The sequence below is a fragment of the Hylobates moloch genome, unplaced genomic scaffold, assembly GCF_009828535.3.
Source record: "Hylobates moloch isolate HMO894 unplaced genomic scaffold, HMol_V3 SCAFFOLD_22, whole genome shotgun sequence".
NCBI lineage: Eukaryota > Metazoa > Chordata > Mammalia > Primates > Hylobatidae > Hylobates > Hylobates moloch.
The window spans coordinates 45,219,800-45,245,296 of NW_026652297.1; the positions used below are offsets into that span (position 1 = coordinate 45,219,800).

Sequence of the window (25,497 nt, forward strand, 5' to 3'; positions counted from 1 at the left end):
CTCGTGATCCGCCCGCCTCGGCCTCCCAAAGTGCTGGGATTACAAGCGTGAGCCACCGCGCCCAGCCCCCAAGTTGCTTTTCTGTAGCTAGAACACATACACAAAAATAAAGTGTTTTTAATATTTCATCTTTTTTTGTTTTTAATCAGGTCTTTTGGAAAAAAATCAAACTCTAATCAAGCTCTATATACGTAGCCATGGATCTCCAACCTTAAATCTATGCTGCAGTATAAGATTCTTCCATGATGACTTCTTAGCTGTCTCTAGCTTGTTTCCTGACCTTTGCTCATGCATATGTGATTCTGCTCACGTGGAATGCCTTCTCACCTTCTAAAATGCCACCCACTTTTCTAGTTCAAAATCAAGTATATTCCCTTGGTGAGATCTTCTGCAACCAACATATTGAGAAGTGACCTGTCCCTCCTCTCAACTCATTGTAGCATGACCTTTTATATTACTTATTTTGTCTAGAAATGTTCCAAGTCATTTTCTGTTATAATTATCCCCCTTAGAGGTTCACAGCCAGATTAGGGTAATTAGAATTATGTATGCAGAACTCCGTTTAAACCCAGGTTGCCTTCTCCAAATTGATCTGTAAATGTTGTTATCTATAGCTTACAGCCATTATGAATGACCTGCCCACAAAAGCTTATCAAACTTACACCAAATCTGAAGTATAGTATCAATAGCACCCCTTGCAGAATTATTTTTATTTTTCTGAGAAAAATGCATTCTCTCAGAAAACATAGTATGCAATTTTGCTGTACTTCTATGCTGCCAACATCAAGCTGATCAAAAGTATGTAGGTGATCAAAAATGCTTAAATGGTTGCTGGTGATAAAATATTCTATTTAGTCCCACAAATTGGTTGATGGCTTCCTAAGGAATCCACAGAACTAATCCTCACGCTATGTTTTCCTAATTCAGCAGCTTCTGTGAAACCTCACATGAACTTCAAATGATATATGGTTTCTAGCTGTCAAGAAAACCCTGTCTGGGGCAGGGGCATGGTGCGGAGGAGTCAGGTGTTGACTACGTAGTGCCACACAGCACCGTCTTACCGTGATTTCCTGAAGATTTCATTAAAGAGGCTTGGGCTTGCTTCAAGTCATTAAATTGAGTCAATTTGTTGCTTTGTTTTGGCTAAATTTATAAAAGCACAAAAGTTTAAGGTAAGATAATACTATTTGGCCTCTTTAGCATCTTTTTTTTTTTTTTTTTTTTGTGATCTCACACCCGGTAATTTTCTTTTTTAGTACAAAGGGGATCTCGACCATGAATTTTGGCCACCTGGTTTAAGTTTCTCCTGACTCAGCCTCCCAAGCAATCTTAGCATCTTTTTTTTTTTTTTTTTTTTTAACACTGCTACTCTACAAGAGCATTCAGTAAAGAAGGCAGTTAAAGATAAAGCAGAAGGAAAACAATCTGGTTCATGAATGTGCCTTTGGTTTGAATAGCAGTCAATAAAAATATGGAAATAAACACTTTGAAAAGAAGGAGATTATAAAAATTAAACTAAAGCAAGTCTTCTGCTCATTTCCTTTCTTGTCCATTTCTTTTGGGTGAGCCTCACTTTTTCCTTAATAATTAAAGCAAGAAGAGGAATCATTCCGATTTGTGAAAGCCCCATCTTTTCTCTGAAAGCCCAGTTTTGTGGCAGAAGTGAGAAGAGCTGCCCTTACCTCTCAGTTCCCCCATATCCAGGGTTGTCCCCAGTTGTTCTAATAAAGCAACTCTTGCCGCATTCTTTTTGTGTTTCTTGCCATCATAATGTTGCTGGGCCATCAGAGGGTTATTAAACCAGGCTGCACAGAGCCCACAGTATCTGTCTGAATCTCTTCTTTGATAGGGAGATGCGACCACCGGAGCAGTGTCCATCCGTGGGGGCTTAAGTGGGCTCAGGGGTGTTGCTGTGAAAGGAAACAACCAGAGAACCACAGCCACGTTAGTCCAACACTGAGTCCACTCTTCCTCAATACCCGAAGACCAAAAGTCTCCTGTTCACTCTAGAGCTTAAACATCCCCAAGAGTTCATTGACAGCAGGAAAATTAGCCCTGCCAGCTTTCATTTTTGAGTTGGGACACAAATAAAAATTCTTAATGTATTGAGATCAGAGTTTGCGTATTGTTATGCCAAAATCTGATAATTCAAAAGACCATCCCTTAGGGGAAAAATAAGATTTTTAAAAATAAGTTCTCAATTATTCCCACTGTGGCTCTCAGGAGCTATGGACAGTAGCTCTAAGTATTTGGCTGCCTGGAGTAGCTTTGAAAACATGGTTATTGAAGGCCTTTCCCACTCACTTGTAAAATGCGTTCTGCTTTAACATGGGCATTTAGAGAAAAAAAAAGTAGTAAAATACAGGGGACAAGCTCAATGAGCCAGGTAAAACTTGAGCAATAACTTAATTTTTCTAGCATCACTAATAATGCAATAAGCCTATTGTAATTGCCTTCAATTATTTTTTGTGTGTGTGTAACACTAAAAATAAATACTGGATAAAATGCAACTAAATAAATAAATTATTAGCGGTAAGGGGTGATCTATCAGTCAAAATAAAGCTAATACTTGAAGTAAACATTGGACAATCATGACTTAAAAGATTCTGAATGAATGAATTGGACATTTGTGTGCTATAAATGTAATTAACTAATAAATAAAGGATTTGGCTAAGTGGTAGAAACTGATTTTTGGTGACATGGATTGTATTAATTCAGGAAGTCACGCTAATTTTATTGTCAGCTGCTTCAGTTTATTGTAATAGGCTGTTTTCAACCTCTACCTGCTCACATTGATGCTGAAATAACAATGTTTTTCTAAAAACCAAAAGAAAAATACTATAGATCAGGTGTACTTATCTAAACAGAATAGACATGTATCACTATTTTGAGATTGCATTGTTCCACCTATTAAATTAACACATTTTATTGTGAGCTTAGGATTATTTCTGGTCCAGAAAACAAACAAACAAAAAAGAGCCTAACTTGAAAGAGCTTACTAATGGAAAGTAACAATAACTTTTCTATGTATTACAACATACAAGTTGCTTCCATCCTTACAGGGACTGTGACTTGGTCTTTTATCCCATTTCTCAGATGATAGATTGATTTCAGAAATGCCAGTGGCTTACTGAAGGTGAGATATCTACTGATGGGAAAAACAGGACTAAAATGAAATCTGGAATTCCCAAAGCCAATGTTCCCTTCCATACTCTCCCAAGGATCTTTTTCATACTTCTTAATAAGCAAAGGGACATTTTTTTCTAGATCCATCATCTTTCTATTTCATATAGGATTTCATTAAATTTTGGAAAAAATATTCCGATCCAAATATTTTGGAGAAGAAATCAATATGTAAATTCTCACACGGGCCATTAGTCCTAACACGGTATAGCAGCATCCTGTGTGTGTTCTTGGTCTCTGAGATGTGGGATGCAGCTGGCAAAACCGTGAGCATCAGGGTTATCGTTCCAAGGAAAAGCTGAGGTCCAAGACCTCAAAACAAGTTAAGGAACCAATTAACCAACTCCCCAAGCTTTCAGGTAACTTTTAGGTGGACTTTTATTTTTTCGATTAAATAACTTATATAGAAACAAATACTTGCTAAATGACATTTTAATTCAAGTAATGCCTGTATCATAACAGTATTTCTAAGAAGCTCTTTTTTCTTTATCCAGAGATTTCATCATATCAAGAAGTTTTAGCTAGTTTAGATTAAACTTAATGGTGTTATTTCTACAGGGACTCACAAACAGTATGCCCCTTAAAAGCCTCATTGCAGGATTTGGTCATGTATCACCATGTAGAAATAAAGCTTAAATGTGGGCCTTTCCAGCAGCCACCCAGTATCATTCTGCTATGGCTTAGAAATAAAAGCTACAAATATGCAGTTGACCTGGATGTGAAAAGATCTCTATCCACTTTTGTGAAGGAAATTGAATCTCACTTTCAAAGTTTCCTGAATCCTTATCAATTTCTGAGGATTTATAGCTAGCTATTGTTTTTGATGGCAATGGAAAACATATCAAACATTTACAATCTGAATAAATGTTGACTCTTGAAGCATAATTTATTTTTCTTTAAAGTGAGCCCTATAAAACATTTCAGTCAACTTTATCAATTGATACCTTCTACACCATATCCTGGTAGGGGTGGGGCACAATAGAATATTCAGCAAATAAGATAATCTTATCTTGCACATAAGAAAGTAATTTGATGCTACATTGGTATTGTAGCTTCTCCCTCTGAATAATTCTACTATCTTGTGTATAGTCTGAAAGTTTAAAGGATTTTTTTTTTGCTTCTGTTTTAACTGTCTTCACTCATTTCAATCCAGCTTATATTCCCGTAGTGCCTATAAAAGCAGACAAAGGCAGTAGCATGAAAACAGCCTTGAATCAAAGACAGAACTCTGGTTGGGTGGGGCTCCACCATCAGTGAGCTGTGTGACCTTTGGCAAATTTCTAATGTCCCTGGTTTCCTCAAGGTAAAAATTCAGACTCACCATCGCTTTTAAAATTAACACACTTTGCAGCTAACCCATAGGGTGTGGACGGAACAAATTGTGGAAGCTGTCTCCCTTGTACAGCTTTGATTCAATACCAGATATAGAAATTATGTGAGAGGAGAGCAGTTTCCAGGTTTTAATGATAAATCTGTGCGTGTACATGAACCCTAACACTTACATGCTTTGGCAGAGTGTATTATTCCAACAAAATGAATGAAGAATGGGGCAAAGGTTATCTTTTGGTTTAAAAACATGCTTTAAAAAACACTTCAGTTGACATATAATCTTTATTTTGATTTTAGTTTGTTTTTATTCTAATTGCAAAAAATATTAACTAAATATTTACTTTACCTACCCTTTATATAGATTCAACCAAAAGTCGATTAATCGAAACCAGTAATTTCAACATTAGACTCACCAGGCTTTAAAAATTTCTGTGTCCAGACTGTGCCCCAGATCAATTGTATCGAAAACTCTGGGGGTGGTAACCAAGCATCAGGATGTTTTTAAAACCTCCCTCCTCCCACAGCCTGATTCGTGTTTCCAAAGCACGGCCAATGTTGAGAACAAATGATCTAAATATTGCCACATTTTCTTTGAAAATAACTATAAAATGAAGCTTTCTTAGATCTTCACATAAAAGAAAGCAGCATAATACATCCAACAGCAATGGAGCTAGTTTTGCTGTAGGCAATAGCCAAAATGTCATATCATCCATGAGACAGAGAGAAATAATTACTCGCCTTTTTAAAACCCCAATTAATTTTCCCATTTCACCATAACATAAAAGAATCTCTAAAATAGTAGCTAACATTACAAATTAATATTGGTAAAGTTAGATGGAAATTCTGATTCCCTTCCCCATGAAGAAAATCAGGAGAACATTAAGCCGTTATCCCACCAGGCTTTGCCCAAGGCCATGACTAGAATAGTGTGCTGACCTGTACGAGGCTCTCCACATAGCCATGCACCTGTCCCACAAGATGCTACTGAATCCCATGTGCGTTGTGGGGCCTTAACAACCTAAGCAAGAAGTAGTTCTCCCTCCTCTAAGCTTATAAAGCATTTACTCACTGCACAATTCATTTGGCATTTCTTAAATACCACCTTGTAACCTTAGCTGTGTGAATGCGCATCTGTGTGTATGTGTAAGGGAAACTGGAACAGAAGCTCCCATTAGACACTTCTGCATTGACTCTCTTCTAGTACATCTTCACAGTCCCTGTTTCAATTCGTAAAAATGCAAAAACCCCCAAAACTCAAGTTTTTTCAGATTCATTTATTACCAAAACCTGACCTGAAGTCACATGAGATGATTTATAGCCTTTACATTTGGTATAAACATACATACATATTGCAATAGAATTATTAATATCTCTGGTCATGGACTGCTGTCCTATCTCCATATAAACACAGTGTATGGTATCTGGGCCTTACTATATATCCCAAATCCTACAATTTCTGATTTGCAAAATACAATCAGCCCCATTTATTTTGAACAAAAGATCATGGATCTATGGTTGATTCAGAGTCAATAAAATCAATGCGAGCTCCTCTAAGGCTTGAGCTAATTGAAGCAAGTCAGTTTTCAGCACTTGATTTCTAAGAATCACCTCATCATGGAATGAATTTCAACATCACTTTTAGTCCCTTATGCAAGGTTTGTCAAGGAGTATGTTATCAGCAGCTGTCACCTGTTGGATATGTTGTCTTGAGTAATAATCTAAAATAATATGTATATTCATCTTATATTTATTTATTCCAGGAATAATAATCATAGTTGATTTAAGGATAAAAATATTTCCACAGCTCCTGTGTGTGTCTCTATATTAGTCTGTTCTCACCCTACTAATAAAGACATACCTGAGACTGGGTAATTTATAAAGGAAAGACGTTTAATTAACTCATAGTTCCACAGGGCTGGGGAGGCTTCAGGAAACTTACAATCATGGCAGAAGGGGAAGAAAACACGTCCTTCTTCACGTGGCAGCAGGAAGGAGAACTGCCGAGCAAAGGAGGGGAAGGCCCCTTATAAAGCCATCAGATCTTGTGAGAACTCACTCACTATCACTAGAACAGCAGTGTAACCACTCTCATGATTCAATTACCTCCCACTGGGTGCCCCCTCCCACGACAAATGGAGATTATAAGAACTACAATTCAAGATGAGATTTGGGTGGGGACACAGCCAAACCGTATCAGTCTCTTTCAGAAAATTTCCTCATTCTGTAATCGTCTACACCGTCTAATTGTCTAACGTATTCTACAACCTGACTCTTCATGGTGCCAGCACTTTGCATGCAACAGACACATAGTGTAAATTCCATGCCTTTTGATGAATAAATGAATGAATGAATAAATAAAATGTTCTTTACACTATGAGTGAGTAAAGAAATATGGTAACCAAGAGTTTTCTTGTTTCTTCTAGATTGTGTCATTTAGAGCTTAGGTAGCTAGGTCCTGTGCCAGTCAATATAAATATAAGCCAGTACCTGACAAGGTCCTGGTGGCTAAACTGCATAAGGGTAACATGTCAAAGTGTACATACATATCACAGTCTCTCTCCTTCTTTTGGATTCAACTAAATATATTAAAAGCCATTATTCCCCCAAACTTATATTTTCTGGGGTGGCCTATTTCTGTAAGTTGCAGAGAGTGCACATTCTTTTGGAAAATTTACTTTCAAACAGGAAACCTTTTACTCTGACTTGTTTATCCTGGCATCCAAACCCTAACTCCAGCTTGCGGTATGGCCCCAACCATCCTAGCTTTCCTGGGACTGAGAGGGTTTCCCAGGACCTGTGGTTTTTGGGGCTAAAACAAGGAAAGTCCTAGGCAAACTGAAATTGGTCACCCCAGCTTCTGAGGACAGACTGGATTTAACATCATCCTGGGAAATGAGTAAAGACTTTGGGAACAACTGTTCCAGAGATGAGAGCAGATGTTTCAACCAAGAAGACAAGATCCACGAACAGATCTCAAAGCTCTGTCAGACTACCAGGTTGGCGTCATTAGCTGGGGAGGAGGGTGAAACCGTCAGCAGTGAGATAGATTCCCACCTGCCTGTCTGCCTTCTAGGCCCTTTCAGTTTGCCAGTGAGCCACAGGGTTCTCTGCCATTCAAGCTGACAACATACATTCCTCTCTCTCTCTCTCTCTCTCAACATGTCTAATGCACACACACACACACACACACACACACACACACACACACATACACCTTCTCTCTCTCTGTCTACATCCCCCATCAAGCTCCCTCCCCAAGCCCCTGGCTCTTTATTTTCTTCCTTCCTTCTTTTCTCCTCTTTTCTCTCCCTTTTCTCTCATGCTTAATGCTTTCTAGGCTTTAGGATAGTGAAGTTTAATTCATTCTCACAAGGGATTTGGGGGCTTTTGATATAGAGAAATAAAGCCAGAATTTATTCATTTTAAAATATGTGGTTTCTCTCAACTAACACATTCTTATCCACAACAATAATTCTTCCCAGTTGTGTGATATTATGCAGTTTATTATGTCTGTTCCTTGTGTTTTCTTAAGTTACTCAGAGATCTTGTCTGGTCAATAAGGCAGCTTGAAGCCCAGGGAGATGAACCCACTAGTGTAGAGTCCCTTGATTACTAAGCAGCAGAGGAAGTGGTAAAGACCAGATCTCTGGACTCTAAGACCAGCCCCATATTTCAATGTCAACTCGTTTCCAATAATGCCTACAGAGCAATAGGCCAAATAAACAAACAGATTAATTCTAGAATCAAAGCACATTTCCTAGGCTTCAACATCTACTCTCAGTGGGGATTATTTGGAAATGCGCATTTTTTTCTAAAAAACGCTTTTTCTGATTTCCAGTCCCTATGATAAACTGCCTTTATTTTTTTCCCACCCTAAATCAAATTGATAGTAGTATTTCTTCAGCAAATATCACTGTTTTTGCAAATGCTACCAACAGTAAAGTTAGATTAGATCATTCAGTGAGTGGCTTAAGAGGCAGCTGTCAGTGTCGTTCTGTAGTTCTGTCACCACACAGTCCAGCCTCCTCTGCAGGGAAGCACCTCACCTCCATGCCCATCGCAAAGTCAGGCCTCATACTTAGATTTCTTTTGCATCTCTGGCAGAGGCTTGGGCCTCTTGTGTAGATAACAGATGCTCAATGAACATGTGATAAATACATGGAGAAAAGTACTGGTGACTTTTAATATCAACTTGGGGGAATTTTCATGTTTTGATAAATATGATAGCTAAACATTAAATATTTGATAGTTTCATTAAACTTATTTTACAGGGTTAAAGAAACAAGTTAGATACTCTTAATAGGTGATAGATTAAATAAATTATAGCCATCTATACTCTGAAAGACATGCAGAAATAAAAAAAGATATGTTTTAGAAAAATATTTAGAGACCTGGGGAAACGTTCAGAATAGGATGTAAACTAAAAGATGTGGTTTATATGTATAATATCAACAAAATCACTTATACACATAGCTGCAAAACTTTATATAACTACTACTATTACTATATATATGTATAAAATGATACAGATTAGAAGGCTATAGATAAAAATCTTAGTAACAGTTGTTTCTGAGTCGTGGAATATGAGTGATCTGCTGTCTACTCATGGATATATACTCCCCGATGAAGATGGAAAACGTTTTTATTTTACCATTTATATATAGGCCACATTTTACGTTAACTTGTTTTAGTACAAAGTCTAAAAAGCACTGTTTAGGGAACTTGTGGTGCCACAACCCAGTCTTAAATCTCAGAAGATTTTATTTGTAGTGCTTTATTATTAATTTATTGTAGACTTGAGGGAAAATGAGCTGGAGGAAGGCTGGCCCAGTCAGAATATAATGTAAAAGTACCAGCTTCCCTGATTTCTCTAAGAGATCCTGAGAAAAGCAGTTGTTCCACTGTTATCACAGATCCAAATATGGCTCTAATTATTTAGATAAAAAGAAGCACCTCTCTTCTCATATGATATGTCTGGATGTGAATTCTGCTACCTGGCACCATGAGATAGAAAAATCCACATGCTATTTATTTTATACCACAAAGGAAATTAAAAAGCACTATAATATATCAGATGTTTCAAAATACATGCCATTTCACATTTCCTGAGCATAAACAAAGATGAGGATGACTTAAGGGGACTGTCCAATTCAATTATGCATCAACCTTCTAAGTATAATCAGCCTATTAACAGAAGTTGCTTCTTTACCCACACTGCATTCATATATCGTCAGTTTTCATTAAGAGAGTATTCATAGATCATTGAGTTTCATTAATAGAGAATAATTCCCTCTAGTTTCAGTCACTTGATTAGGTTCTAAATATCATAAGTACGCCTGTTTTCTGCAGAATTTTAATCTTTGAAAATAAGCCATTAGATAGAACTTTAGAGGGGATAAAAGTCCTTTTATGACTTTCGTGGGTTGCTTGGCAAAAGAATCCAAAGGCTGTAATATTCCACATTCTTTGCCTTGAAATCAAGAGGCCAGAACCTAAGGTCCATGAGGCAAGGATTTTTATCCTTTGTTTACTGATAGATTCCAGGTACCTAGAACTGGGCTTGGCACATAATAGGTGTTAAATAAACCCTTCTTGAATGATGGGAGCAGCTTATTCTCCATAGCATAATTTACATAAGAGAAGAAATCACTTCTCTTACATAAACTGCTGTACTTGAGGACATCCTGTAGGTATAACGATGAATGCCGGAATCAATGATAGCATCCACTCTGTCCAGACGGATCTGAAAAGCAATTATTTCCCTGTAGTATACTCATGGGCATTAAATCTTCAAACACTACTCAGTCAAGGTGCTACACTCCCTGAGTTCAGTATCAAAATCTCCAGTTGTGGCCACAGTTCTCAAACTCTGTGCAGAGGTGTCCTATGATGACACAATGAATTAAGTCATAGGAAATCTGTAAGATATTTTAACATTTTGAGGAAAGCCTCATAACATCTGTAGGACACCACAGGGACCATTAGCTTAAGGTAGCTCACAGTTTCAACTTCGATGCTACATTCGTTTTAACTATTTTGATTTCTGTGAAACTGGGTTTTTGGATACTGCCGTGTATAACCAGTCAATCAAATCATTCAGTGAGGAAACAAGAAACACAGGTGGCAAGATTCAATTTGGTTTTAAAGTTATGCGGTACCCACCAGGTAAACACATTCATTAGTGTAGTTATTTAAGAAGGAAGCAAAAATGTTAGGAATTTTTTTCAATTTATGGGTATAATTATTTCAGACCAGGCACAGTGGCTCACACTTGTAATTCCAGAACTTCAGAGGCCCAAATGGGTGGATCACTCAAGCCCAGGAGTTTGGAACCATCCTGGGCAACATGGCAAAACCCAGTCTCTACAAAAAAATACAAAAATTAGGTGGGCATCGTGGCACGTGCCTGTAGTCCCAGCTACACAAGGAGGGGCTGAGACGGGAGGATTGCTTGAGCCCATAAGGTCAAGGCTGCAGCGAGCCATATTTGTGCCACTGCATTCCAGCCTGGGACAAGAGGGGATCCTGTCTCAGAAAAAAAAAAAAAAAAAATCAGATGGCTACTAAATTATTAGGACATATGTACTTAAGTTGTTTGGATCTAGCTATTTAATAAACTTACCTATTAGGCATTTCTTTTGACCCAAGGGAATAGCAAAAGAAAAAGAAAAGTACAGAGACATTAAGACTGTGGTAAAATTTCAGAAACTCTAAGAGTTACGACTGCACATTTCTCCCTTCTTTGCACATTGCTTAGGAAGAATCAATGATCTGCTACCTGGGCACTGCTAGAAACAATGATGGCCTTTCCTCGTAAACCTCAAACCCTACATTTAACACGGAGCTCCAGATGGACAACGTGGGCTTCCCTGACAGGAACTGGTTGAGCCACTGGCACTCCCAATGCCCACTGAAGGTGCCGCTCTTGGAGTACTGAGCTGGAGGCAGCCCCTGGATCACAGGCAGTGAGGAGCTGCAGGACTGGTGCGCTGACCCCTGGGAATTGAAACCAGCTTTGGTTCTTTTAATTCTACCAGCCTTCCCCAGACACCTCATCTATACTCCGTGCTCAGGATTGGGGAATGATTTACTTATCCGGCAGCATTAGCTATTCAACTAGAGAGCCAGCTTCCTGGATCATTTCTTATATCCTATGAATATTTATAGAGAATTCGAAGATGAGAAAAGTGATCAGTGCCAGAGGCACAGCAGAGAGAAAGTGCAGGCTAAGTTTAGAGGAAGAGAGACAAAGAGGGTGGACTTTTGCCCTGGGCTAGAATAGAGCTGCGATTTTAGAATGAATTTAGGGAAGTTGGTGCTGTTCCATTCTGTGAGCGGAATGCCTGTATCTATACCCGCTCTTCAGCTACCACCCCCCACCCCTGAAAAAAGGGACCTCATGGTTTCTCTATTGAACCTCCATTTTGAGTTGCCTTAAGCATATATCCCTAAAAATAACATTGGTCTTACTAACCCATGGTTTGCAAGCTATGAAAATTGGCTCTGTTTTGTATTTGAATGATGAATATTAGCTATGCATATATTTTGCATGTATCACTTTGAATTTAATCTAGAAATAAAGCACTTTATCTCAACTGCCATTTGGGAACTGCTTTTCTGAGTCAGTCTGTGAAATCTCAAAGCAACTCTCGAATTCTTGAGATCAGATGTAAGGTAGATGGGGCTACTCTGCTCCATCATGTCAAGTCCCTCCCATCACCAAGATTGAAAGAATTCAGAGTATTAAATGTAAAAGCAAGAAGGTACCCTAGTCCCTGAGGGCTTGAAGACCACACCCCTACACCACTGCTTCTCAAATTGAGCAATGAGGCTGAAGGACAAAGGAACACTGCAAAGGAGGAAGTTGGTTTTAGGGTAGACAAGACTTTGCAGACAAAAGTTGGAAAATCTTCAGGCAAATTCAGTCCCTGGGGGAGCAGAAGCCTACTTAGAGCCTGAATTATTCCGCTGTGTCACCCACAATCATTAATTTAACTATGGCTTGGTCACAAATTGCATACTTCATTATTGCCATGCAGACACAGATGGAAGGGAGCACATGAGAGAAAATATGAATGATTTATTTTGAGGGATTTTTTTAGGACAAGTGTATCATTAACAGCCAGTGAGGACGTAGCTGCTTTAAAACCTGCTGCTCCAAGTGTGTACCACCCACCAAGACCATCCACAGCACTAGGTAGCTGATTAAAGAAGCCCATCTCAGGCCCCAACCTGGACCACAGGATAAGAATCTGCATTTTGCAAGAGGCTTGAGTGACTCATATGCAAATTAAATTAGGAAAGCACTGGATTAGGTTCCTGTCAGAATCACCTTGGGGATGTTTAGACACTCAAAGACTCCAGACCCACTTAGGCCACTTAACTCAGAATGGCTTGGGGTGGGGCCCAGCCATGATAGATGTTAAAGCTTTGCAGATACCTCCAATGGGCAGACAGGACTGGGAACCCTCAGACTGGATCAACAGCGTAGGGATGGGCTTCACTTGCACCTCAGCCATACCAAATATTCATATAGTCATGTTTCATTCATTCAACTATGTTCTGGCAATGTGCCCTGCCTTAGTATAGAGAGCCATCCATGACCTCATGGAGCTTAAAGTCTGAAATAGACATATTTTGAACTAATTTTGCAGAACTATTTTATTAAGATGTATTAATTCTACAGAAGTCTATGTGCTTTAAAAAAAAATCATAGGCGAGGCACGACGGCTCACACCTGTAATCCCAGCACTTTGGGAGGCTGAGGTGGGAAGATTGCTTGAAACCAGGAATTCGAGACCAGCCTGGACAACATAGTGAGACTACATCCCCAGCTACTTGGGAGGCTGAGGTAGGAGGTAATCTTGAGGCCACTGTACTCCAAGGTGGGTAACAGCCTGGCATAGTGATGAACATCTGTAGTCCCTGCTACTCGGAAGTCTGAGGTGGGAGATTCCTTTGACTCCAGGAAGCTGCAGTGAGCCGTGGTTGCACCACTGCATTCCAGCTTGGGCAACAGAGCAAGTCCCTGTGTGTACAAATTTAAAACAAGAGTAATAATAATTTTTAAAAATCATAAGAGCAACAGGTACAAAGAAAATAATATCATGAAATATCATTTTGAAATAAAACCAAAACCAGATTCCAATCACAACTCTGGTGGGTTATTTTACCTACAGTGAGAATGTTTCCTAAAATAAAATGGGGCCAGTGGTTCAATTTCACACCCTTGTTGTGAGGATTAAATATGTCTGTTTGACAAAAGTTACTTTGCTTACTTTTCTCTTAACCACAGAGAAAACTAAGACTAGAACCCAGATCCCCTAACTGCTGCCCTGTGTTCTTTCCTCAGTCCCACATTGCTGGGCTGTGAAGAACATGAGGCAGGAAGAGCGGTTGGTAAGAGTGAGTCAGAAAAGCTAGTGCAATGGTGATGGCATGTTCCTGTAGCTGGTTGTAAGTGTGCTAACACTCCAGCAGTCAGAGATTCCTTCAAAGCCATCCAGAATGTTTTACAGAATAATAGCAAGTATATATAAGAGCCAGAGAGATGATATGAGGAAGAAAAGCATATGATGCAGGATAAAGGATGTGGAATTACTTAGCCAGAAGATGGGGCACTGAAGTACAACTTAATGACACTTGAGACACATAGAAGGTGACAGAATTTGGACTGATGGCCAGCTGTTTCCCAAAGCTGCTGAAAAACAGCTTTGAAACAGAGAAGAGAGAGAGCTTAAGGGAGCTGATCCCTGTTGTGAAGGCATGCTGACTGTCCCGGGGAGGGCGGTTCTGGGAAGTTGGTAGAATTAAGGATTATTAATACCCGATGGGGGAGGGGGAGATATTGGGTAAAGCATACCAGACAATAGAAAGAGTTAAATAGAATCTTATCGGGAACAGAAAACATGTTGGTGATTCGAGATTCATGAGCTTCTAGGTAGAAGTCATTCTATACCCCACACTCTGGATGAAACATTTTTTTTTAAAGCACGATTTTTGAATATTAAATCATCAGGGTTCATCAGATGTATGGACCTCTTTCTCTCTGACTTACTTTGACTACAAATAAAACCTCCCTTTGTATCAAAAAGGATGGACTAAATGTTCATTTACCACATATACCACAGTGAATCCTTGCCTCACCTTCTCATCAGCATTTTTGATATATTAGTTTTGCTAACTGAAAATGAAAGGGCCAGGTATTAAGATTTCATCTGCTCTGTAGAGTGAAATGCAAAATGAAGATGCTAATGATTAGCAGTCTGCACTAATCAGGAAATAATCACAGCAAGAATTCACGGGTAGGCCTTCAACCCATCTCCTGCTTCTCAGTTAAGTGATCTCAACAAGTGGCAAGAGAGCAGCAATCCTTCCTTCAGATGACTGAGGACCCCTAGCTTCCAAAGACTTACTGATTTCTAAGTCTTGAGGATTGCACTCAGAATGCCCAGATCATGTCTTCAGCCAGTACCATGACCAAGACAAATTGCTGCCTCCAAAAAGAGTTGCAAAAACTTTGTTGCTTAGTCCTTCAATGCAACTGAGCAACACCACCACCACAACAACAAATTTAATAAAATAAAATAGGCCGGGGGGCGGTGGCTCATGCCTGTAATCCCAGCACTTTGAGAGGCCCAGACAGGTGGATCACAAGGTCAAGAGTTCAAGACCAGCCTGACCAACATGGTGAAATCCCATCTCTACTAAAAATACAAAAATTAGCTGAGTGTATTGGCATGCACCTGTAATCCCAGCTGCTCGGGAGGCTGAGGCAGGAGAATTGCTTGAACCAAGGAAGCGGAGGTTGCAGAGAACTGAGATCACACCACTGCTCTCCAGCCTGGGTGATAGGGCAAGACTCTGTCTCGAAAAAAAAAATAAATAAATAAAAATAAAATAAATTAAAATAAAATAAAATAAACTTTGTTGGGCCCCTTTAATCTCCCATTTGCAATTCATGATACCTCAAGATGGCCAAAATACACTTACAAACCTTAGGTGGATTTACCATTAGAGCCATAAACTACTGAGTGCTCAACAAACAATAGAAGAAAATTACTTAGCAGGAAATCCTACACAAGAGAAACAACTTCTCTGAAGGCTGGCAAAGTGAGGAAAATACATTAAATTTCATATTTCTGTTTTCAGTAAGTGAACATGCTAGGGTCTGTGTCATGTGACAATTTACATAGCAGAGTAACCTATCGAGAAATTAGAAATTATTTTCTTATAGGCTCGCTTCATTAAAATGAGAAGAATTTTTGCATTCCATTCCAAAAACGTAGCCAGGCTCTAAAGTCTGGTTTTCCGCACCTCTGGGAGAGAATGAGCAAATGGATTTGTGTTGAGTTGTCTGAGAGGCAAAGGGATCTGAATGTCAAAGAGGAGTATGCCTGGGATCAAGAAAGTAACTGGCTTCTTGGGGACTAGGAAAAAAGGGAGTTGTAACTGTTGATAGAGACCTGAGCAGCTTAAAAACAGTGTGTCCAAGGTGGTGGGACCTCCCTAGGAATGTCTCCCATGGGGCCTTGGGCTTCTTTTCCATGGCCTAGGTTGAAACAAAGGAGACTTAGCCCATGAAGAAAACAGATGATTAAAATACACTTCTGAGGGAGCCCCAGGGCTGGACTTCCAGTTTGTGGAGGCTGAGAACACAACAGCATCCTGGGTAAGATCATCGAGTAGCCAGAGTCCACAGGTCGAGACTCCTCCGAGCACTTTGAGTGTCACTAAAGAGGGAGAGGATACCCCAGTGAATGGCTGGGGCCAGTCTTCTCACCAACCTTCAGGGTCAGAGAACAGAAGTAATTTACATGAATTTAGAAAATATTTTAAAATGTTATATTAACCGCACTCAAATGCCATGCAGTAATTTGCACCTATTGCATCCGATTCTTAAAGAAACCAATCTGAGCATTAAGTGAGAATTTTGAGGCTGATGTTTAAAATGTACAGATATTTCAAAGAATGAGAATATAGTTTGGGACACTTACTACCCGTTATTTCAGGTGTGATGCTTACTTTATGAGTGTCTTCTCAATTTCATAGACTAGACACTTTTAGGGTTCTTATCTTTAATAGATGATTCAGGAGTTGTCGCTAGAAAATCCTTCTCTTGTAGTTTTTTTCTGAATAGCAATGCATTTTGTATATGGATTTCAAGTCCTGACCATGTCTCCTGTTGACAGTTTCAGAGTATGCACAGGAAATTGATTATTTTATTGTTCTACTATTTTCCTTTATAAAAGTATGTCAAGAATATTTTCTGAAACAAAGGTATAACCACATCATAAAAGATGCTGAGATCATCAACGGTCTTATACCACAAGAGAAAAGCGAGTTTATGGTATTGAAAAGGATTTGTGAAAATCACCTAGGCAGTAGGCTCCTTGTTAAAATCTTTAGTTTTATTCAATCATTGATCTCTTGTTTCATTAGTCATCAACTACAAAACAAAAAACACAGCAGTCTTAATCTGATCATTGCCCCAAGCTTGCTATGACCCAGTGCAGAAAAATTACGGCCAGAAGAATTCAGCTTACCTCACATTGCTAATGGATTTAAATCTTACTCACTGTAGGATAGGCATGGATTAACTGGCATGGTTTCTCCCGCCAATGACACCAGGGAAGCATTACTGCAAGAGAAGTGTCTTTGCTGTCAGCCACTTGTATCACCTTGGGTAAATGATTTCACCTCTCTGGGCTTTAGTTTTCTCACAAGGTATCTGAGATGGCTAAAATAACGATCACTAAGCCCCTTCCAGCTCTGCAATTCTGTGAATCTATTACTTACACTTATAAGCTTAGAAAAGCCAAAAACATCAACTGGAACAAATGCACTGATCTAGAGATGATGCCTCAGAACATGCCAGCTTTCCTAATTTAAAAGAAGATGCACCACTATTAAGATCTGCCTGTTTGACAAACTATTGTTTGCATCTATTAAAACAAGCATCTAGACAGATTATGCCACACAAACCAAATAACCTGTCTCAGATGAAATAACTGCTATGGTGTATAAAATCTTATATGCAAATATGAGGTGCTGATTGAACCTAGAGTGCATATATTATTCAAAATTTGAATTTATGTAACTTTCAAGCAGATCTAGAATACCCTGATCTTTACTTATTCAACAGAGAACTTAAATAAGCAATTCTTGTCTGGCATGGAAATTTATGTAAAAGTTCTGAAGCTCTGTCTCTCTAATTTTCAACAGGAAATAAGGAAAAAAAAGAAGAGAACCAACAAGATTTTAGAAGAGGAATATACAATAAACACACAGCACATGCAGTGAATGAGATCATTGCTTACCTGTTGCTTTTCTTACATTGTTTACTGTTCCTACAAATAACAGATACTTGATTTAAACTGTATAAATATCTGTCTTTGTTGCTACCAATCCACTTAGTGAGAGCCTTGGATTTTGAAATGTTCTATTCAGTAGACCAGCAAATACCAGTAAATCATTTTATAAAACATTATGTATTGCTAGAAATGAAAAAAGGTAGGTTTGACTTACAATTCTGTATCTTACAATGTAACATCAGGCAAGTTACTCAGCCTGCAGGGGCTCAGTTTCCTCCTCAGTTAATTGGATACAATAATACTGTAAACGTCACGCTTTTTATGAAGATTAGGTCAAACAATGCTTGTGTTGTATCTGTATAATATCTTTACAATTACAATTATCAGTTATAATTACTGATTTCTTTATTAAGCTAGATTCAGTCTATTCAACTATATATAGTTTTGCCACACCCAGAATCTTTTAAATATTATATATTCTTATTTAATTATTGAGCAATAAACAGACTTTTTGAAACTTTTTTATATAAATGTAATGAATAGAAAGTACTTTTGCTATGAATATAGTCCATTCTTGTTATTCATGATAGTTATGTTTTACAAAGTTACCAGGAACACTGAAATAGCAAATACTGAACATTTGCTCCTAGGAGAAATTCAGGGTTAGGTTCCTAGGAACTTGTGGTTACAAGATTTTGATCAATCAATATACAACCTTGATGTATGTGTGTTTCTGCTTAGATGTGTCTGATTTAATATAAATGTTTGGTTCATTAACTTTAAACACACCACCAGTGGCACTGTAACTCATGTCTGAGCAAATCTTATTTTCTCAGTAAGGTTCATCACAGCCTTCTTGTATTAGATAGCACTTGAGCACTACTCTTTGGGGCCATTTTAAATGGCAAAGTCACCAACAAAAGGCACAAAATGTGCAAAACACGTGACACTAAATAGACTGCAAAAAAAAAAAAGAGAGAGAGAGACTTGTTTGCAGAATGAGAGCTGAAGCATGAAGGCAGAATGTCACCGCGTTGAACCTCAGCTGGGAATGTGCACTTGGCATGACTCACATTTTTCACAACTCCACACATGTCTGGGAATAACCCCCAAAGTGCCAGGAGAATTAATTTGGAGTTACAAATAAATCTTAGTGGACTCACAAATACAGAATCCTCAAACAATGAGGATCAGTTGTGTGTATGCATACACTTGTGTGTATTTACATACAATAATATATCCATTCCACACTGAATTGTGTGGCAGGCACTATAGTAAGTATTTTACTTATATCTTCTTTACTTGACTAAAATTTAAATAACCAAGGTAACTAAATTTTAAAATAAAACTATAGTCACTTAACTGCCTATTATTATTCTAATGTATGCTTCCAATTTTTACACATCGAACAAGTATTAATTAAATGCCTACTATGTGCCCAGAGGTGCAGTCATGAACAGAGGCGGTAACAACTGTGGTCCCTGCAGAGCACACTTCAGAATGGTTCTCTACCCATCCAGCCTTGTTACTGAAGACACATATAACCCTAGGGCCACTTCAAACTCTGAAGGGTCAAAAATGAAAGAAAGGTTATTGCTAAATTTGATGCCATTACCTGTCAAACTAATGATGTCTGGGAATTATATGAATGATTGCGCTCATATCCATTTTTACTGTGAATGATAGATGTGTTCATAAAAGCTTATAACTGAAACAACAATAACTTTAAGGGATAATGTAGCCACCAGGGTAGATTAGACTCTCCTGTAATACCACACAACCACAAAGTATCACAATAAATGCTTATTTCTTGTTCGTGCAAAGTCTAATGCAGTTGAATGGCTCTCTTCCATCTTGTAGCCAGGTCTTAACACACAATCAATTGCAAGTCTGGGGAAGATAAAAAGCAAATGGGTGTCTGATAAGCAAAGTCTCTGCTATAGACACAGATGAATGTTCTTATTAATGCTGGATAGAACCTAACCATTCCGATTATGCATAATCTTAAAAATTACTTTGATGAATGGTGGAAAATGGAGAATAACTATAGTTTAAGGATTTTTTTCCATACATCAGATTTCCTCTCATTCATATTTTCTCCAAAAGTAAGTTTCTAAAGAGAACAGTTAAATGATGTTTTCTTTAGGATTTTGAATGAGATCTTGCTGATACGGGTTTATCACACAAGAAAAGAGGTTGGGGGAGGAGAATCACAAGCTGGCAGGCACGGAATCAGGGCCTATGATCTTTGCTGGTTGCCAGCAGTTAACTGGAGTTTGCTCATGTACTGGGTTAGTGTCCCCTCAAATTCATGTCCCCTCAGAATCTCAGAATGTCAATTTTTTTGGAAATAGGTTTTTTGCAACTGTAACTAGTTGAGCTAAAATGAGATCATACTGGATTAAAGTGTGCCCTAAACCCAATGACCGGGGTCTTTTTTCTTGTTTTCCCGAAGACAGAGTTTCACTCTGTCACCCAGGTTGGAGTGCAGTGGTGCAACCTCAGCTCACTGCAGCATCAACCTCCCAGGCTAAATCGACCCTCCCACCTCAGCCTCCCAAGGAGCTTGGACTGCAGGCATGTGCCATCACGCCCGGCTAATTTTTAATTTTTTGTAGGGAAAGGGTCTCACTACGTTGCCCAGGCTGGTATCAAATTCCTGGGCTCAAGCAATCCTCCAGCCTCAGCCTCCCAGAGTGTTGGAATTACAGGTATGAGCCTGCTCTCAGTCACATCCTTTTCATCAATCTCTATCCCAGGCACCTCCCCAGCTCCTGACTGGTGCACAGCCTGGAAGACTGCTTCCATTTTATACAGAAACTCACACTAGCACCTGTTGTGAGTTTCTGTATAAAAAACCCATTGCCTCCCTGATGCGTGTTCCTCAAGATCATCCAATATCTAGATCAAGAGTCAAACTTTTTATGTAAAGAACCACATAGCAAATATTTTAGGCTTTGTGGCCTGGATCATCCCTGTTATAACGACTCAATTCTGCCATTGCAGCATAAAAGCAGCCACAGACAATATGTAAATGAATGAGTGTTAGTCCAGTGGCTCTGCCAAGCATTTCAGAAATTCTAGTAAACATGAACCCATCTGGAGAAGGCAACTTAAGTTGCAACTCATTCTGCAGGAGACCCAGAAGATGCTTGATCAAAGTGCAGCTTGAGGGGGTGGAAAGGTAGTGATTCACAGCTCCCAACTGCCCACCCTCATCAGACAAAGTAGCTGGCAGAAGCAATGAGTTGTGGTTCCATCATTCCAACACAGAAATCACCCCAGTTCAAGAGCCTGTTATTCACGGGGGTCGGGGCAGCATACCTGAGCAGAATTGTTTCTCTTGCATCTTGATTCAGTTGATTGGATTTTCTATGTTCTTTTTTTTTCCTTTTGTTTTTATTATAGAAGCAATTTCAAGCCAGCTTGGTTAATTAGGCAGAGCGGTTCCTAGAGGAGCACAAGGCAGCCACCACATGGAAGTTGGAGCCCTGGAGAAGCTGCTGCTGGGTGTGGCTGCAGGCAGTAAGGGAGGATGGCCATCCGGACTCCATTCAAGGAGCTGTACTTGATAGTTCAGGAGGCCATCGTGTGGGTTTTCTTTTCCAGTGCCTCCTGGTCTTTCTCCTGTACTTGCAGTAACTTGAGACCAAGCCTCCACCTTATACTCTAAGGCTAGAATTCAGGTTCCTGTTTTGTTCCCTCTGCGTGGTCTCCAGCCCAGCATGCTTGTATTAAATGGTGGAGTCCTGCCATGGTCTTCACAGCCTATCCTTTCCTAGAACCCAGGACTGTAGCAGGCCTTGCTACCATCTGCCAGGCTCTCCCAACACCAGCACACTGCTGGTTCATCTGCATGCTCCCTGGGCCCAGAGCCTCCGATGCTGGTGCCATCCTCCTATCAGGCCTTCAACCCTTAACCTGAGACACCCCCACAATGCCTACTTCTGCTGTTGGGACTCAAGACAATATCTCAAAATGAAGACCTGAGCAGCAGCCTCAGAAGTGAAGTTTTTCTCTGACATTCTCCTACCCTCCTGTCTCCCAGTCCCATTCTCCCCTAAGACTAGCCTGGAAACCCACTTCTCCAAAGCAGATCATAAAAACCAGAAACCCCTTTTCCCCAAAGCCAGCCATAAAACCTAAAAACTATTACTCTAACTTTCCCCTCACTCCCTTCACCTTTCTGTGTAAAAACTGACCATAAGGAAATTATCTGATTGACCTTGTTAGAGAGTAGGACAGTAGACCCCCTTTCCAGAGAGGGTCCTGCCCCACAGCCAGAAGGAAGGAGTGCTGCTAGGAGAGGCCAAGAAGAATCTAGACAGACAGGCCTTGCTGGGTGTCCCCACTCTGCCCAATAGCATTAGATCATTCCCTTTTTGTGCAATCATATTTCTACATGGCTGCCCTTACTTTGCTGAAGTAACCATAAAAATGGCCAATTTCTACTGCATTTGGGTCTTCATTCTGAGGGTGCTCGTGCACACACATTGCATACATTTGCATGTCTTTTCTCCTGTTAACCAATCTGCCTCATGTCTGACTACTCGCTTCCTCTAGTAGGAGGCCTTGCTTTCTCTGCTCCCTGCCAACAGCTGGGTTGACACCAACCCAAGCCAGGAGCCAGTTTAGCTTCCTAGGCCCTCTGATCTGTCTGGTGCTGCCACTTTCAAGATCCTTTCTGCTCAAATCAGCTGCAGAGGGGAATGGATGGGAGGGCACACTGCAGAAGGGGGTATGAACTGGGTGTGAAGGGGGTGCTGGCACAAGGCAGGCCCAACCTGAGCCACAGCTTTCGGTGCACCACACCCTATTTGTTCCCTTCTTGCCTATCCAGCAACCTGGTTTCTGCAACAGGGAGGGCTGAGCCAGTCCCATGAACAGCCAAGACTAAGCCATTAAGAAAAGGCTGTACTTCGTTTTTTCCTTTTCCTTTGGAATATATTGATGACAGCTAACAAATTACACTCAAGTTCTATTTCCCAGATCTGAGGGTGTTTGAATTCAGGAAAACAACTGGATGCTCAGTTGTCTTGAAGCTGTATTTAAATTCACAAAGAACTAGTTTTGCATGTGGTGATTTTTTTTTTTTTTTTTTGCAGAAAGAATAACTCTCCCATTTGCCAATTGATGTGATAAGCAAACACACACCTTCTCCTCTTCCATCACTACCTCCAAAATTTAATTTAACAGTAATATTCTGCTTCAGCAGAGAGAACAAATGGGCTGGTTATTAATTCATGGAAAACAGGTAAAAATTTTCCAGTGACTGTTTTTTTGAGGTGTCTATTTTAAGAGATTTGATGGGGAGTAGGTTACAAGGTGAATATGCAACCTTTAAGGGAGAAAGAATCAGGAGTTTCAATTGACTGGCTGCTTGTCAAAGGCTGATATACAACCTGTGCCCCCAAACATACAGAGCTTGTCTCCAGATTTAATGTGTTTTGCAACCACATCCTATGCCTGAATGTCACAGCCGCTTTTACAAAAACAATGTTGTTTAGTTAAACTAAATAGAAAAATACAGTAAAATGATTCCTTGTGATTCTCTAGGTAAAATAATACATTTTTTCTTAAGGAAAACAGAGGTAAGGATAAAAGCCTAGCATTGTTTTAGGCTCTCTCTAGTTTGCAAAATGCCATTTACAAAGTAATTACACCTACAGTTTATGCATGTTTCATTAGACAGCAGATAAAATGTACTGCTAAATTTTAATCGCATGAAAAGAGTAAGCACCATGAAATATGCCCCCAACTTCTCTGGATTATAACCTATTTGGTCACATTTCTGCCACAACACAAATCTTGTCCAAATAGTTTATTTTGATTAAATTGTATCAGTGTTTTAGTTTCATGATGTGATAGGCCTCTGAAGAATTTATTTTAGTTAGCAATTAGAAGGTCAGATCATTGGTTATCAATATTTAAGGTTTTACTTATGAAAGTTAATAGGCTTGAATCACAGGTTCTCCTGCAAGATGAATCACAGGATCCCCTGCAAAGATGATGAGAATGTCATCTCAGAAAAAAAAAAAAAAAATCAGTTCTTGGCACACTAAAGTAGTTTTAAAGATTACAGTTTTCCTTTCTTTTCCTCCCACTCTCCCCTGCCAAGGTAAAAAAAAGGACGATGTCCTGCATTATACAGACATTGGTAGGAGACCTCTCTATTACACATAGCACAGCATGCATGATCCACACTAATTGCAGACAGAATCTAGGAAACAGAATAGATATCACATCTTATATAATACACAGTAGGCATGATAGACAACATCTTGCAGAATGCACACAGCTCTTCAGCAGATGCAAGCTGAAGGAGCCAGGGTGATAGAATGAGCGCCCGAAATGGTATTTAGGGGTCTTAGGACAGCCAGGTCTGCTAAGGTCTGCCACCCATCCCTTTAGGATTTGAGTGACATCTACCATTAGGCTCTGGTTCTGGCAACTGCGTCTGAAGGAGGAGCATGATCCGCATGACAGGCCAGCACTTGGTTTTCAGGGTCTCCCCACCATCACTGTTCCTGCACGTACCTGTGGTCTTTAATGGGGTCTTCTCTCCTAGCAAGAGTTTTAACCTCTTGGCGTGGATTTTGCCTTGATAATGGGAATCGGCCACCACCGCGGAAGTGAATGACATGTTGCAGAGTGTGCAGCACTTGTTCTTATCCACCATGTCGGCATCACTTCCCTGCACGGGGAGAAAGAAAGGCCACGTGTGAGAGAAGCCCATTCCATTCTTTTACAAATGAGACTTATCCCAGACGAAATAGTGTATTGAAACATCTAGTTTTTGTTCTGGAATCTCTCACTCTTTCTTTTTGCTTTGCTTTCTACTCATCTTCTTTTTTAAAAAAAAAATTTTTTTTATTATACTCTAAGTTCTGGAATACATATGCAGAAAGTGCAGGTTTGTTACGTAGGTATACACATGCCATGGTGGTTCGCTGCACCCACCAACCTGTCATCTACATTAGGTATTTCTCCTAATGCTATCGCTCCCCTAGCCCCCCACCCCCTGACAGGCCCCGGTGCAATATCTTTTTCTTCATGATAATCATCATCAAAACTTACTCAATGACTGACTTCGACATACAGTTAGTAGCTATTAATGCCAGTTACTGGGATTTCAGGACAAATTTGTAGAGATGAGTTATCCAAATAAAAACGGGGCCCACAATTAAGAGAGAGCACATTGAGCCTGGCACGGTGAAGGAAAGCAGTCTCTAATTGGACCCATTATACTCATTAAAGTCAGTAAAATATCAGAGTTCAGATAGCCTGAATTGTTTAGCAGAAATTATCATTCGTTATTCCGCTCTGCTTTTGACCAATTTTAGCCTCACCAGGATACATGGCCGTGATGTTCAAGATTTTTAGAGATTTCTTTAAGGAATTGAGTGTTTTTCATAATTAATTCTGTATCATAAAGCTATGATGACTATGCTGGCTGGATTTTCTGGGAGAGTTTGCATAATTTTCCTTTTTTTCAGGAAAGGTGATTCATTAAATGCTGCACAAAATGTTTAAATCCAGTTGGATTTTTATTCCTTTGTAAGACTTAATGAAAATGAATCATAATTCAGAAAAAAAATAAATCTTTGGTCAGACCACGTGACCTGCTATTGTGCACGCAGGTCATCATTTATCTATACTTGCGAAGGGGAGG

At 39.5% G+C, this 25,497-nt stretch overlaps 1 protein-coding gene across 3 annotated transcripts in view; it reads right to left on the minus strand.

The window, feature by feature from the left end:
- The window catches only part of ZMAT4 (zinc finger matrin-type 4), a 365,512-nt gene that overhangs the window by 131,840 nt on the left and 208,175 nt on the right, over positions 1-25,497 (minus strand). For 2 of the 3 annotated variants that reach the window (XM_032143630.2, XM_058433568.1), the window contains exons 4-5: positions 24,363-24,519; positions 1,683-1,910 (exon numbers count right to left, since the gene is read on the minus strand). In XM_032143630.2, coding sequence (XP_031999521.1) covers positions 1,683-1,910; positions 24,363-24,519 — 385 coding nt within the window. The remainder of the gene's footprint in view (positions 1-1,682; positions 1,911-24,362; positions 24,520-25,497) is intronic. The other variant, XM_058433569.1, reaches the window with a different exon arrangement.